The 14,518-nt window shown below is 42.4% G+C and overlaps 2 protein-coding genes across 2 annotated transcripts; one reads left to right on the forward strand and one right to left on the reverse strand.

Moving 5' to 3' along the window:
- Positions 1-4,346: 4,346 nt before the first annotated feature.
- LOC136487095 (histone acetyltransferase GCN5) lies at positions 4,347-9,492 on the reverse strand. Its single transcript, XM_066484231.1, has 13 exons — positions 8,880-9,492; positions 8,714-8,778; positions 8,562-8,642; positions 8,249-8,320; positions 7,768-7,936; positions 7,295-7,338; positions 7,093-7,192; positions 6,921-6,989; positions 6,344-6,398; positions 5,810-5,925; positions 5,234-5,327; positions 4,997-5,138; positions 4,347-4,682 (listed from the first exon to the last, which is right to left on the reverse strand). Exons 1-13 carry the CDS (start codon positions 9,354-9,356, stop codon positions 4,619-4,621), a joined length of 1,548 nt encoding a protein of 515 aa, XP_066340328.1. The 5' UTR covers positions 9,357-9,492; the 3' UTR covers positions 4,347-4,618.
- Positions 9,493-12,431: 2,939 nt separating this feature from the next.
- On the forward strand, positions 12,432-13,495 carry LOC136487106 (chitinase 2-like). The gene has a single exon (XM_066484240.1). It carries the CDS (start codon positions 12,465-12,467, stop codon positions 13,398-13,400), a length of 936 nt encoding a protein of 311 aa, XP_066340337.1. The 5' UTR covers positions 12,432-12,464; the 3' UTR covers positions 13,401-13,495.
- The last annotated feature ends 1,023 nt before the right edge of the window (positions 13,496-14,518 follow it).

Genomic DNA, 14,518 nt, shown 5'->3' on the forward strand with positions numbered 1-14,518 from the left:
TTTTGCGTTGTCTTTTGCTGTCTTATAACAATGACAGGTTGTTCGTATCCACCGACTTATGATGGTATAGGTGCTGATGAGTACATGGAGTGGGAAATTGCCATAGATAATATATTTGCTACTCGCTTTATGTGTCCAAGGAGGAAGGTAAAAAATGCAGCTAGTGTTTTGCGACATTCTGCTTTTATCTTGGTGGGATTCTTTAGCTTCTTTTGATAAACCTCAAACTTAGAATGATATAAAACTCCTTATGCGAGAAACCTTTGTTAATCCACCTCCTGTTTTGACTTCATATGCTGAGGTGCACCATTTAGAGGAAGAGTCTGTTATTATTCCTCTTGCTATGACTAACCTTCTGCAGGATAATGTACATAAGCGAGAGGATGACATGGAAGAAAATGAGGAGCTCACAACCTCATATGCAAATTCAGAACCATCACTTCACAATGCACCTATTACTCCTGCTGAGAACATAGGTAATGCCCATGGTGCTACACTCATGAAAGGTGAGAATTGTTTTAATGTACTAAATTTTTTCACAAACCATGCTATCATAGATCAATTGTTAGTGGAACCCTCTCTTGATTTATCTCTATCCCATGATAATTTGCTTGAAGTTCCTTGTGATAAAGATGAATTGGTTGATGATGCTTCAGTTTTACATGTTTTAGAACCAGTCACTTATGCTGAAATTAAACATGTTGTTCATATTGCTAATAAAACTGATGAGTTCAAACTGTTGTCTTCTTTACATACTTTGGGTTACATTGAATTTGATGTTTTGTGTAACCTAGATTGTTTGAAGGAGAGCCTTTTTAAATATGTTGATTTGCTTTGGTTTTCTAAACACACATATCATGTTATTGGCAAATATAACAATAAGGGACAATATATGATACATCGAGTATACATTCGTAGTAATATGAATTTTTCTTTTGTTGTACAAGATTATGATCGTTTAGAGGGCAGTCATAATAATACAAACATTTTCTCATGTTCCTCAAAGAAACAAGTTCACTTCCAAGAAGGGGAGCATTGTTGGTTGCTACCTATGTCTGCTAGATCATCTATTCCTACATTGTCTTTGGTTAGTTCTAATCTTTTGCAGGATAGTGTTGACATACATCGTGTGCATTCGGATCATGGAGTTTACATGCTTGCTGAAATTTCTTGGCAACATGGTCATGTTCCTTCTCACACTTATTTCAGTTCCCTTTGTCTTCGTAACCCCGTTCTCCTTTATGTTGTGTAGGATCAATTTCAAGCACAATCAACGCCGAGGACGGCTTTTCGTCAAGAAGGAGAGGATGATGAGGACATGACACCCATGCATATGACCATGTTTGGCACATGGTATGGAGGGGTAGGAGGCCAGCAAGGGTGTCCAAGTCAAGAAGGAAGCCCGAGGCTAATTCGGTTCGAGTCCCCGAGGTGGAGGCCCAAAGCAACTCAAGTTCGAGTGTGCCTCGGCCTCCAGGACCAGTCTTCCTTAAACTGGTCACCCAGGACACATCCGGACTTTGTTTTTTATGATCCACATATGGTTGGAAAGCTAATTTGATAAGGAAGCCAATCCAAGTGGTCTCACATCAAAAGACCTCCAGAATCAACGGGAATCGTTGAAACAAGTCAGCATCCAGAATCTGCCAGGGTGCTGCGACACCGTCTTTTGGTCCGATGGACCGTGTATCGTGTTTGGGCCTATTAGGGGGCGCGTCCAGGGTAGGCGACGACCCTAAGACCTTTATAATCATACGCCGCCGCCGCTATTAGGTTTTGGGGTTTTGCTTAGATTAATCTGTCAAGAACAGTTTCGTCGTTCATCGGTTTGTGAGACCCCAACTTCGTGAGATTAATCAATCATCTGCAATTTGGTTGCTTTCTTTCTTGTTCTTGCTTGTGTTCTTCATTGCGTAAGCAGGGATTAGCCTTCTTGGCGAGGTCAACCGGATCCGTGTCTCGGTTGATAACCAGAGGAGTTGTGGTGCTAAGATTGCAGGGTTCGATCTTTCGATCTGAAGCCGGATCGGTGTGTCATTCTCCGCCACAACGATAGTTACCTCTACCTGACAGAAGATCGGGATCCCCATTCCCATTATCGAGTCCGATCATCATCGATCGGACGCGTCCGGTCGCGCTGGTGCCGCTCTAGAACCTTTCTGGACTCGATCGGACGCCACTGCCTGGCACGTCCGGTCGTCCACAGCCGCTGCGTCCGGTCACGCTGAATTATTGCTGCGACGATGAACAGTGAAGTCCGTGCGTCCGGTCACTACCTCGCTCAGCGTTTGGTCGCTGCTGCTGACGCCTGTTGTTGCCGAACAACTGATCGGACACGTCCGGTCACTCATAGGGCCACCTCGGGTCACCTCTGTCGAGCTCGTTTCTTCACGATCTTGCGTACGGTTTGGTTCCCATCTTCGTGCTTGGACTTTGCTTGATATGTTGGGTCTTCTCTTGTGCTTCTAGGGTCTTGCTTATGGTGTTGATTGTGGGATCATCATGTTGCCTTCGTCCAAGTCATGTCTTGCACCCTATCGAACTACAAAACAATTACTTGCAAATTCATTAGTCCAATTTGGTTGTGTTGGTCATCAAACAACAAAATCCAAAGTAAATGGGCCTAGGGTCTATTTTTCTTATAGGTGCGTCGGAGTCGGAGGCTTGCTGCTAAGACCAAGGCCTCCAACCCGATTGTCGAGGCACAAAATGTGCTGAAGCAAAAGCTAGAGATCACAAACAAGGCGCAGATTCCAGAACCTGTGGCTTTGGATAGTATCAAGGCATTCTTCGCTGCACCGTTGTTGCCCTCCAAACAGGAGGCCCTTCAGGCGCTCTTCGCTCTAGATTTCAATCCGATGGCCATGGAGCTGAACCTCACTGGCTTCGAGCATGACGTTTTTTAGCCGCTGAGTTCAGGGCCTGCGGTGTTTGTCCCTATGCTTGATCCTCTTCACGGTCGCTTTGTAGTTTTCTTTTTTTAATCACAACTGTGAGCTCTTTCGGTTTTTTGGTTCGGTAACCACAAATTACCGTCCCAGCTTTAATTTGTAACTCTTCATCTGCTTAATGAATACCGTGTAGATGGCACGTTCGAGAGAGAAAAAGACAACTTTGATTTAGAAAAAAACTAAGACGACATAATAACACAAAGGTGTACGTCACATATGCGACGGGGAGCCAAATCGTCCAGGGTTAAACGGGCCACAAGCCCACCATTCTTTCAATTTTTCTAACTTGGGCTATGGACTTCCGGACGCTAGTCCCCCCCCTCCGGACGCCCATGCCGCTGCCCCGTCCCGCGCCTGCCCGCCCATATCTCGCCTGCTGCGCTCGCCCGCAAGCACGTGGGGGTGCCCACGCCAGTGGGGACCGCCTCCGCTTGCGCTCGCTTTTCGCGCCTGACAATGAGGCGAGACAACATAAGGCGAGGAGGGAGATACAACACCCGATCAAGTTTTAAAACATCCAGATGCAACAATTGCAACATACGTCTGAAAACAAATGAAATATTTGAAACATGCGTCTGAAACACTTGCAAAAACACTTGAAATCATTGCAAACATACGCAACATCCAAATAAAACACTTGCATTATATGTGTGAAAATATATGGAACATCCAGATAGACACACTCGTAACATACGTCGGAAAAAAACAGATGAAACATTGAGAACAAGAGCATGCAACATACATCTACAACCACTGCAATATATGCAGCATCCCGATCTACTTTTACGATATCCGTATGAAACACTTACAACATACCTATGAACTTGAAACGTGCGTTTACAACATGGGAGAGGTCAGGGCTAGTCGATTCCAACCGTCAGGGTCGGAGCCAGCAGCGAGCGGCGACGCAAATGCCAACGGTTGCTAGCATCAGCACTAGCTCCGGCGCTCGGTGGTGGTCCATTCGGATGAGGTACCAGGCGACCATGGACTTCAAATATCTGTCGAGTGCTCCTTAACCTGACCATGACTTCAAACTTCAAACTTTCTTGTGAAAAAAGAAAAAAAAACTGATTCGCACTGGCTTGTGGCTTCATTACCTCATACGACATTCTGGGTCCTTTTATGCAGATACTTGATTCTATTGTTATGAATTAGACAACCCTTTTACCCATTCAGCTATGATGCCTTAATTCATGACTTCACATCTATTAAGTTTTCTTTAACAGTCTACTCCCTCCATTCCAAATTGTAAGTCATAATTTTTACTAGCACCCATAGTAGGCCTGTTCGCTGCAGATTTAAGCCATCACGGCTGCAAGGATTCTAGTTCATGCTACAGTACCTGACAAGGGGTAAACAGATGTAGTTCATGCTACAGTACAAATTTATGAGTAGGTTATAATTTGTACTTCTCCAAGGATGCTGAAAAACATCTTTACCCATAGGTGCTGGAAACTACAGAATCTCCTCAATCTATGTTAGTAGGCCCACCAGGTTGAGCCCCAATATGTAAAAATCAGTGTCCCTCCTGGTTAAAATAAAGAGAGCATGCTAAACTAAAAGTTCATCGCCGTGCGGAACATTCAGCAAGGCGACAACTATATCAGATACAACTTAATAATGTTACAACATGCGACAACAGTGTCCAGTGAACCCACGCCAGTCTAGCTCTTGGTTGAGGCTTGTGCAACCAGTGAAGCAATTTTGGTCGAGAAGAAATTTTCAAGCCTGCGTGACCAAAAACAACAAAATCGATAGTCACATGGTGGATTCCAAAAGCTTGAGGTAACCAGAGGCCACAGTTGCAAGGTTTTCAGCCCTAGTCTGCCAGCTGGTGTAAACTGTATCAACCAGATTTAAGCTGGGCATTGTGCCATTTAGAAGATAGAATGGCATGGTTGATTATATAGGTTAGATAATGTGAACATGATAAAGCAGCCAACTAGAAAATCTCCGAAAACCAGATGTCACTCAGTTTCCAGCTGACTGGCCAGGAACATACATCCCTGGCTGCGAGAACAAAGTACATAAAAAGAACTCACCGTGTCGCACATTTGTAATAGATAGTATCTGGAGAATTGTAAGTTCTTGCATTGTTGAACATTCTCTTCATGTCGGCTACAAACATCTCTAGGGTCACATAATATTGATCAGAGTCGACTCTTCTTAACATCGTCTTTAAATCTGCAGACAGGCATGCATTTTGAACACTGGTTGTTCACCTAAATAAAATGTCACTTTGATTGTATAAAGGAGATATAGACGCGGTTCAAACTCACCAATAGGATCTTTGATGATATCATAATAGTCTGGAACATCTCGTGAATCCACAGGCTCTTTAAATGGCCAAGCATCAGGATGTTCACTCAGATTCTGCAATGGGATGTCCGTGTTACAAGTAAAAATAAATCATTTGATGTCTTTCTCAATTTCACATGAGCAGGAGTATGTCTTTTTAGCTGATTTGCCATATCTTTGGTATGGAACTACATAAATCTATGGTTGGTATCAAGGTACATCTTTATAATATGTTCAGTGCAATCAACTTGTAGGAACTACCCTCTCCGTTCCAAATTGTAAGTCATTTTAACTTTGTCCTAAGTCAAACTTCTCTAGCTTTGAAAAGTTTGTAGAAAAATATGTTAACATCTACAATATCAAATAAATACACTATGAAAATATTTCATGGTGTATCTAATGGTTTGATGTTGTAGATGTTTCTGCATTTTTTAACAAACTTGGTCAAAGTAGAGAAGTCTAAATTAGGACAAGGCTAAAGTGACTTGCATTTGGAAGGGAGTACTATGTAACATGTACCATCTGCTAAGATTTGTGCAGATAAATAGATAACTTGCCTTCAACAATATCCGCATAAGGTTAGTAAGTTGTTGCCTGTAAGTATTATAGTCCGGGGAGAATGCTGATCGTGATTTAGAATGACCCCACTGATCAGGCGTCCACCCAGCTTCCCCTGCATCACATTAATAGCCAAGCTCAGACTTCTATCATTACTAAATCAACAGTAAAGACATAATAAAAAAAATGGAAATAAACAGCTTTCTCTTACAAAGATAGGTATTGTATGTTTAACAGTCCCTAGTATTTACTCCTGATGCTGTTACTTATTTGAGATTTTCAAAACAAACCAACACTAATGCACTCAGAAATTTGAAACACCTTTTGAATATATCAGCTGCAGATAATTCAGCATGCAGCATGTTTATAAAATCGGGATTTTACCAAATTAAAAATACAACATCCAAGATGGACCTCCTAAATGCCAAAACCTGATCATAGAGGGTGAACAATAAAATATCCAAGATAGTCCTCCTAACTGTCAAAAACTATCAAGGGCGAACAACAAAACAAGTCTGAATATAACAACTTACTCAGACCAGGGATATCTTCTGGCTTTATCAGTCTTCTTGGAATGCCAGCTTCTTTCTACAAAGAAACAAATATGAGATACTTATAAATGATAGATCTTACATTCTTACTATTCTTCATTTGTATTCGTATACTATCTAGCACAAACCCAAAGAGAACAAAATATGCATGGTGATTGGTGCAGGCAAGCCTCATTCATAACAAGGCGTACCAGCCTCTTTTCCTAAAGGTAATTTTTGTGCAGCTGACAAAACAAATTATTCCTAGAAGTAATTTACTCTACAAAGAGAATCAACTACCGAGTCTCTTTATACCTAGCAATTTGTAAGTGTACTGGTGTTGTGTGTCTTGTTTGTGTTGTTTCAGGGAGGAATTTTTTTTCTTCCTGTGTACTCTCCTTAACAAAATGATACGAAATCTTCTTGTGTGTTTGAGAAAAAAAGGAGTTTCTTTGTACCTAGCAACCTAGCAGGTCCCCCCCCCCCCCCCCCCCTCCTGTTCCACCAGAGTACAAAAATAAGGGGTGTTTAGATGAAGCACACCCCCAATATAGTTGAGCCCATGAAGGAAAAAGCTAACCTTCTGAAAATCAATTCCTGGATAAACAATATGGCAGTTAGAAAGCTCTCTGATCTTCTCATCAATGGCCTGTAGAAATGTAATACAGTGAACGACAAAAGGAAAAGGACATATTTAATCATGAGCTGGATGCATTCTGTTTTGTGCAGTCATTAGCCTATTATTACTTTACCTGCCTTTGACGTCGAATCATTGTTGCCAGATCAACATATGGCAGCTTTGGGTCAATTTTACACTCCATCAATATTCCTCCATCATAGTCTTTAATGTACCTAGAACCAGCAAACTGTTAAGTTCAACATTGGCAAATAAACTCCTAAAAAGAATATGGAACGATATAATTGGAAACAAAGACATGTAAATGACAGGCTTACCCTTGCCATCTTTCTTTGTCCAATGTGATCTCCTTTGTGAAACCCTATACGTTGCCAATGAGAAAATAAGAAAAAAAAAGGGGCAAATCACGTCCTTTTGCAATGCAATTTTTTTCCTAACAAGTATGAAAACAATTATTTTGGACGTCATACCTAAGAGAATTAATCTATACCTGACTAAGAAATTGCTTGCAGATAAATTGGGATGTTAAAGTTCAAATTGATATTAATGATTATCAGAAACATTGTGCCCAATATTGATTATACAGGACATTCAATCCAACCCATCAATACTCCACAACCTTCTAAAGCATAAAGAGGTCTTTAAGTATTTTGAGTTATATCTATTGTGTGAGGTTAGGTGTACTACATATGTCACACATGTAGTTTCTGAAGTTTTTTAGTTACTGATACATGCAAACAAGAAATTGAAAGAAATAGATTATATAAAGTAAAAGGTCAGGCAGCCATACCTGCTTTACAAAATAGCCAACAGCATTATTATCAGCATAGGTTAAGAAATGTGTGAGCCCATCAGCATCCCGTGCATGTTGCTTCAAATGATTCATTAATCTTGTTCCATAGCCTTTAACTTGCTCATCAGCTGTGATAGCACAAAACGCTATTTCTCCAAACCTCTGGCTATGATTTCCAAAAATAAAAATTAGCACAATAAAAAAATGCGGGATAAACAAAAGCATGCACATGTTTCCATCCTACATTCTAACTTGCCAGCTGTTTTAATATTATCAAAGCAGTGAATTTCCTGAATAAGTGCGAAGTTACAACGCAATATCTTGATCGGCCAACATTTGCTCATAAAGTGAGTGGTGTCAGTTGCGAGCCATTTGCTTTTAGTTGCAAAGAACTATTGGATCTTCAAATAGAAAGAGCACATATGAAATATCAAATATAACATAACAAATAGTAAAGTAACCAAAGTGGCAGCATTACCTTGCATAAGGGCGATAAGTAATGCCTCCCACGACAATATTGTTCCTGATAACCATCATTGACTTGTGAGTTCTGTGGCATATGACACAAGGAGTTAGAGCCTGTTTGGATGCTGCCTCCCAGGCAACAATCTGGACCACAGGCAGATGAAATCCTACGCCTGGGACTGCAAGCCTGTGCCTGGCAAGTTTCCAGGGTACTAAGCAAACAGGCCCTTAACTACCACAGAAGGAATTTAATCTTATTCCCATTTCCAAAGCCGCAAAGATTATGAGTAAATGCTAAACCATAGGCGGATTATATTGGGCATTACCTATCCATGACAAGGCGCACAATATATTCTTTGGGCATATTAGGAAGCTGCCGGGCGAAGATATTCTTCAAACCTACCAACCTGCGGAAGACACATAATTCATAAAAACTAGCGCCATACTGCTCAACAGAGTAGTCAGAAATGCTACTAACCATATCATGTGTTCATCAACACCATCGTTAGAATAACAGAGAAATTTTAGCCTTCCCGAATCTTCCTGAACAGATTCAACTGTCTCAGACTCTCCGCCACAAATCAACTGATACTATCAGCGGGCAGGGAAAAGTGAAACAAAATAAATAAAAAAGAAGCATTGACCTCGCGTTTGAGGCCCTCCTCACGGGCGCTGTACGCGCCGCTGGTCTGAAGGTTGTCCGTGAACAACCCCTTTGGGTCCTCCTTCCCGTCGCCAGCGGTCGCCGAGCCGGGCTCCGGCTTGGGCCCTCCGCCAGCCGCAGCCGCGGCGGCGGCCGCCGCAGCAGACACTGATGAGGAATCCGGCTTCGGAGGACGGCCGGAGGCGGAGCCCCCACCCGGCGCGCCGTCGAGGCGCGCGGCATTGAACGTGTGGAGCGAGTCGTCGTCGTCATCGTCAGAGTGTGAGGAAGATGGAGAGGACGGTCGGGAGGGCGAGGATGGGGCCGTGGAGGGGGATGACGGAGCGGTGGTGTCGTCGTCCTCGTCGGCGGTGGCGTCGGAGAGCGACGACGGCGGGAGCTTCCGCTTGCGGTGGGAGGCCCCGCCGCCGGAGGTGGCGCCGGAGTGGGACGGCGACGGCGCAGCGAGGCCGTCCATGCGGGGGAAGAGGGGAGGTTCTAGAAGGTTGGGGGTTAGGGTTCTTCGGGAGATCTGGGAGCCGGAAGCTTCCGAGGTGTTCCGCTTGTTCGCGGTGCGAGAAGAGGGGAGAGAAGGATGTGCTTTCGAGTTTGGACATCGGTTGTCTCACTGGCCCGTGGGACATGCAGAAATTGGACCTTGTCACTGCTTTTGGGACCCATCAACATTTTTATTTAATCATATTTAAAAATAACCAACACAACTTTTATTTTTAATTCTAATTCTAACAACGGTAACATAGTGTTGGCAAAATCACGCTACCAGCCCATATGCATGGTAAGGTGTGTCACGCTAAAACACGCCAGATACCAGCGTATATTTTGTCATGTCATTTCTATTGGTCCGTTGACAAGACTATCCTATTTTAGAAAAAAAAAATATGTTTTTTTATATAAGGTTATATGGAGATAATTTTTGTAAAAAAAAATTATAGCTTTTGATGAGATCTAAAACTTTGTAGCATTATGCTTACTTTTAACTTTACAGTTATAGAAGTGTGTAATTTAGAATATGTATAGCGTACTTTATGAATATTAAATTATTTGTCATGATAGTTTATATTAGTGTTTATATGTAGATTTAAGAGAGATTTTTATTATTTATTTATGATGACTGAGATGGATAATTATACAAATAAAAATGTGTTACTTTATATTTTTTTTCATAACAACATATATAGGTAAGAATGCAAATGTAGAGGTTACTTTGTTTTCTATTATTGTGAGAACTTTAGAATTTTTTTTACTACCACATCTTATGAGGATTATTGTAATAGTAAGCTCGCTTCAAATGTGATAATGATATGAAGTTCTCTCTCAGATTTTTTTTACAGATACATGGGATTTAAGCCAAAAAGAAGTGTCCTTGCAAATTGGTAGGCTTTTTATGGCAAATACAACAATATAAATAAACTTCGACAATGTTAGTTGCTCTTTATGTAGTGAGGCAACCATGCTAAGGGCACTCTCAGGTAAGTGATGTTTCTTCCAATCAGTTTTTCTGCTATTATAGATTTCAGTTTATTGCATACTTCGTGCAGAAAAATGCATTATTATTGTTTGAATGATGTTATCATTCCTTTTCAATGTATTATTTTTCTCTTTCGGAGTCAAAGTTGGTAGCCTAAAAGTAGAATCTCTATCACATATAGACCAACCTAGGGGGAGCACAAACTAGACGACCAACCTATGAGACTTTATATTGAGAAGAAACTAGCACCTAAATTCAAATCGAAGAGAACTCAAACTTAGGTGGCCTAGGCATACATCCAAACATTGAATCAAATTGCTAAGCTCCTTTCAACCTTTACCTCTAGACAAGCCTCATTCTTGGACCTGTGTTGACCCAACCTTGTAGGGTTCACGGGTGATACATTGGAACAGTCTGACTTTATGTAACTAAGAGCATCTCCAACAGTATCTAAAAAATACTCCCAAAAACAGGTTTTCCAACCTTTGCAAAATATATTGGGAGATATAAAAAAGCTACAACTCCAACAGTTTTCAAAATCTCGCGCCTAAAAAATAGAAGGTAATTTTACATCAGGAATCCTAAATTATTTCTAAATCACACTAACCACTTTTATACTTTATTTTTCTCATGTATATTTGCATCAGGAATCATGTCCTACTTTTTTTTCCTTCTCCACATACTTCCACCTCAAATTGGGATGAGGATACGCACACGCAACCTTAAGTGCGTGGGGATGGTTTTTTTCGAGTGCCAACATATTGGGAGGTGAGTTTGAGAGTTGTTGATATGAGTTTTTTTACGAGAGCAGAGAAAGTCAAGGATTCAAAGTTAAGCCTCACAACTGCAAACTGCGGAACTAAAGCATACAAGAAAGGCAATTTTTTCCTTGTACCTTCCCTAAGATTCCAAACTAAGAAGACAATGGCTCCGTTCGCTTGGAGGAATTTTGGACTGGATGATTCTGGAAGAATTTGTGAGAGAAAAATACTGTTTCCGATGAAAAAATAAACGAATCAAGGCAGGTTTAAGGACACACGATATATTTGGCCTGGAAGTCAACTTTATGCTGCATTATGTACCTACTGGTTGCTATCGGATCTTCTGGAAGTGCGCCAGCAATGTTTGTTTGCGAGTTCGAGTAGTCATTTTTGTGACGCTGTTGGTGTATTTCCAAAGACATCCAAGTTGGATAAGACATTGCACTCAGTCTGGGCGTTCGGTTTTAACCGACCGTGTTCGGTTTTTTCGGTTTTTCAGAATTTCGGTTTTTAGAAAATGACTCCCGATCGGTTTGCTAAAATTTTAAAAACCGACCAATTTTGGTTCGGTTTTTTAATTCGGTTTTTCGGTTAAAACCGAATAAACCAAATATCAGACATGACTTAGAACTTACAGCACAACACAGTACAAACTTGCACAACACAGTATATTATTTGAAGACTCAAGACTGTTACAAACTTAACAATTCAATGCTCAAATCAAATATTACAAATTTACAGTTCATTCTTGATAATAAACCACATTACTCCATCAGTTTTGATAAACAACAGGAAAAAAACAGGTTTCTCGGTATTTCGGTTTTTCGGTTCGGTATGGCATAGAAACCGAAACCGAACCGAAAAACCGAACTTCACAGAACTGGAAACCGAAACCGAACCGAAAAACCGAACTACCGACTATTCGGTTCGGTTTCGGTTCAGTTCGGTTCGGTGTTCGGTCTTCGGTGAAAAAGTGCCCAGGCTGACATTGCACTGCCAGTTGGAAGGTCAGAACTGCACTGCACTCAAACACACGTAAATCCCCCCTTACCCCTGTTTGTACAAGTGTTACTGTATCCTCCTCTGTACCCAATGACTGCAACATTCAAGTTTCAGCTTCTTCCAATCAAGAAGCTGACATTTAGATGAGATGAGAGATACCAAAGTCCATTCAACCTTAAGAATCATTTGCTTTAAGTTTGAAAAAGAATAAAATTCTTATTGAAGTTAGTTCAAGACAATCTATAAATACAGGATCCTTCCGCAGTCGCATCTCCAACCATTGCAAGCAGCAGTGCAAACCGGTTCTCTTCTACAAAAGGAAAAGCTACCAGCCATGGGCTCCTCAAAGCTCATTGCAGCCGTTCTTCTCCCAGCTGCTGCCCTTGTCATCGCCCTCCTCCATGCCCCAACGACCACAGCAGCAAACTCCAACCTCTTCCGCGACTACATCGGCGCCATCTTCAACGGTGTCCAGTTCAGCGACGTGCCGATCAACCAAGACGTCCAGTTCGACTTCATCCTCTCCTTCGTCATCGACTACACCACCACAACCGATCCTCCATCTCCGACCAACGGGCAGTTCAGCATCTTCTGGCAGGACTCGGTGCTGACGCCGTCCGCGGTGGCCGCCATCAAGCAGAGCAACCCGAACGTGCGGGTGGCCGTCAGCCTGGGCGGCGCCACCGTGAACAACAGCCCGGTGTTCTTCAACGTCACCTCCGCCGACTCGTGGGTCGACAACGCCGTCTCCTCCCTGACCAGCATCGTCCAGCAGTACGGCCTGGACGGCATCGACATCGACTACGAGCAGTTCCAGGCGGACCCGGCCACCTTCGCCGAGTGCATCGGCCGCCTGGTGACGACGCTCAAGAGCAACGGGGTGATCAAGTTCGCGTCCATCGCGCCGTTCGCCGACGCCGACGTGCAGAGCCATTACCAGGCGCTGTGGGCGAGCTATGGGATTAGCGTGATAGACTACATCAACTTCCAGTTCTACGCGTACGACGCGAGCACAACCGCGGACCAGTACGTGAACTACTTCGACGAGCAGATGGTGAACTACCCCGGCGGCAACATCCTGGCCAGCTTCACCACGGCGCCGACGACTACCTCGGTGCCGGTTGATACGGCGCTCAGCGCCTGCCAGACTCTGCAGTCGCAGGGAAAGCTCTACGGCATCTTCATCTGGGCTGCGGATTACTCTAAGAGCCAAGGGTTCAAGTACGAGACACAAGCGCAGGCACTGTTGGCCAACGCCACCAGCCAGTAGATATATTTTGCAGCTGGACTGGACCTTGCTTCAACTATTTATTATTACCCCTTTATTACTGTAAATAATATGGAAAATAAAATGTTGTTTCAAGAATATAATGGAGAATAAAATAATCTCGCTCAAATTGTCAGTTGCTAAGTCGCTGTGACCCTTTGTTTAAGATAAATTTTTTTTGAGGAATCCTTTTGTTAAGATAATGCATGTGCTCTTGAAATTCTACTTCCATTCTACTACAAGTTTTTGTGTATGTGTCGTCTACTGCTGACGCATCTCGTCAGCTAACTAGTCTACATTTGCATAGACATATATTTCTTTTGTACCCTTGCTTGTCTATTCTTTACCTACGGGTGTGCTTAGCAACTAACGACGTGGGAAGGAGTATAAGGATTGAATCTGTCTACTCAGCACTTCGATCGGTGTTTTAGGGGCATCTGACACCTGAGTGTTGGATGCCACCTAAACACCTGATTAGGGGAAAAAACAAAATCGAGTGTTTCTGATCTAGGGAATACTCGATTATCATGACCTTTTGATTCAGATCAAATGGACTAAATAAAACTTATCAAAATAATGCAAAAATATGTCAGATTATTTCTACGAAAGCTAAATTGGAAGGTTTCAAAGGACAACCAAATAAAACATACAAAAAAGCAAAAAAAAAAAAAAGATTAGATAATTGTTCTAGTAGTTCTGACCATTCTCATTTACAATCAATTTACACCAATTAAACATAGAACTTACACCTAAATAAGAATAGTAAAATATGGTTCAGTGAGATAAAATTTGTAACTACTAAGCACTGCAAGTGTTTGTGTTTGTGTCGTGTACTGATGACACGTCTCGTTAGCTATCTAGTCTACCACAACTGTAACGAGGTTCTTTGCTGAGGGCCGGATACGCTCGGCAAAGAAGCCTTTGCCCTCGGCAAGGCAAAGGCCGATCGGCACAGTACCTCACGGCAAAGGCTACTTTGCCGAGAGCCGCATCTCGGGCTCTCGGCAAAGGATTTGCCGAGGGTTAGCCGGCCGTTGGTAAAAATTTTCGCCGTGACGGGGAGAGGTCACGGTAAAGTTGATCTTTGCCGTGAGCCTTAGCAAGCTCTCGGCAAAGAATTT

Source organism: Miscanthus floridulus, chromosome 1, assembly GCF_019320115.1.
Source record: "Miscanthus floridulus cultivar M001 chromosome 1, ASM1932011v1, whole genome shotgun sequence".
NCBI classification, from domain to species: Eukaryota; Viridiplantae; Streptophyta; class Magnoliopsida; order Poales; family Poaceae; genus Miscanthus; species Miscanthus floridulus.

Excerpts from the sequence above, each read along its gene's own strand:
- LOC136487095 (XM_066484231.1), bottom strand. The coding sequence starts at position 9,356 with ATGGACGGCCTCGCTGCGCCGTCGCCGTCCCACTCCGGCGCCACCTCC. Across the intron at positions 8,321-8,561 it reads GTGCGCCTTGTCATGGATAG|AACTCACAAGTCAATGATGG; the intron begins GTAATGCCCAAT and ends CATATGCCACAG. Across the intron at positions 5,926-6,343 it reads AGAAGATATCCCTGGTCTGA|GGGAAGCTGGGTGGACGCCT; the intron begins GTAAGTTGTTAT and ends AATGTGATGCAG.
- LOC136487106 (XM_066484240.1), top strand. The coding sequence starts at position 12,465 with ATGGGCTCCTCAAAGCTCATTGCAGCCGTTCTTCTCCCAGCTGCTGCC.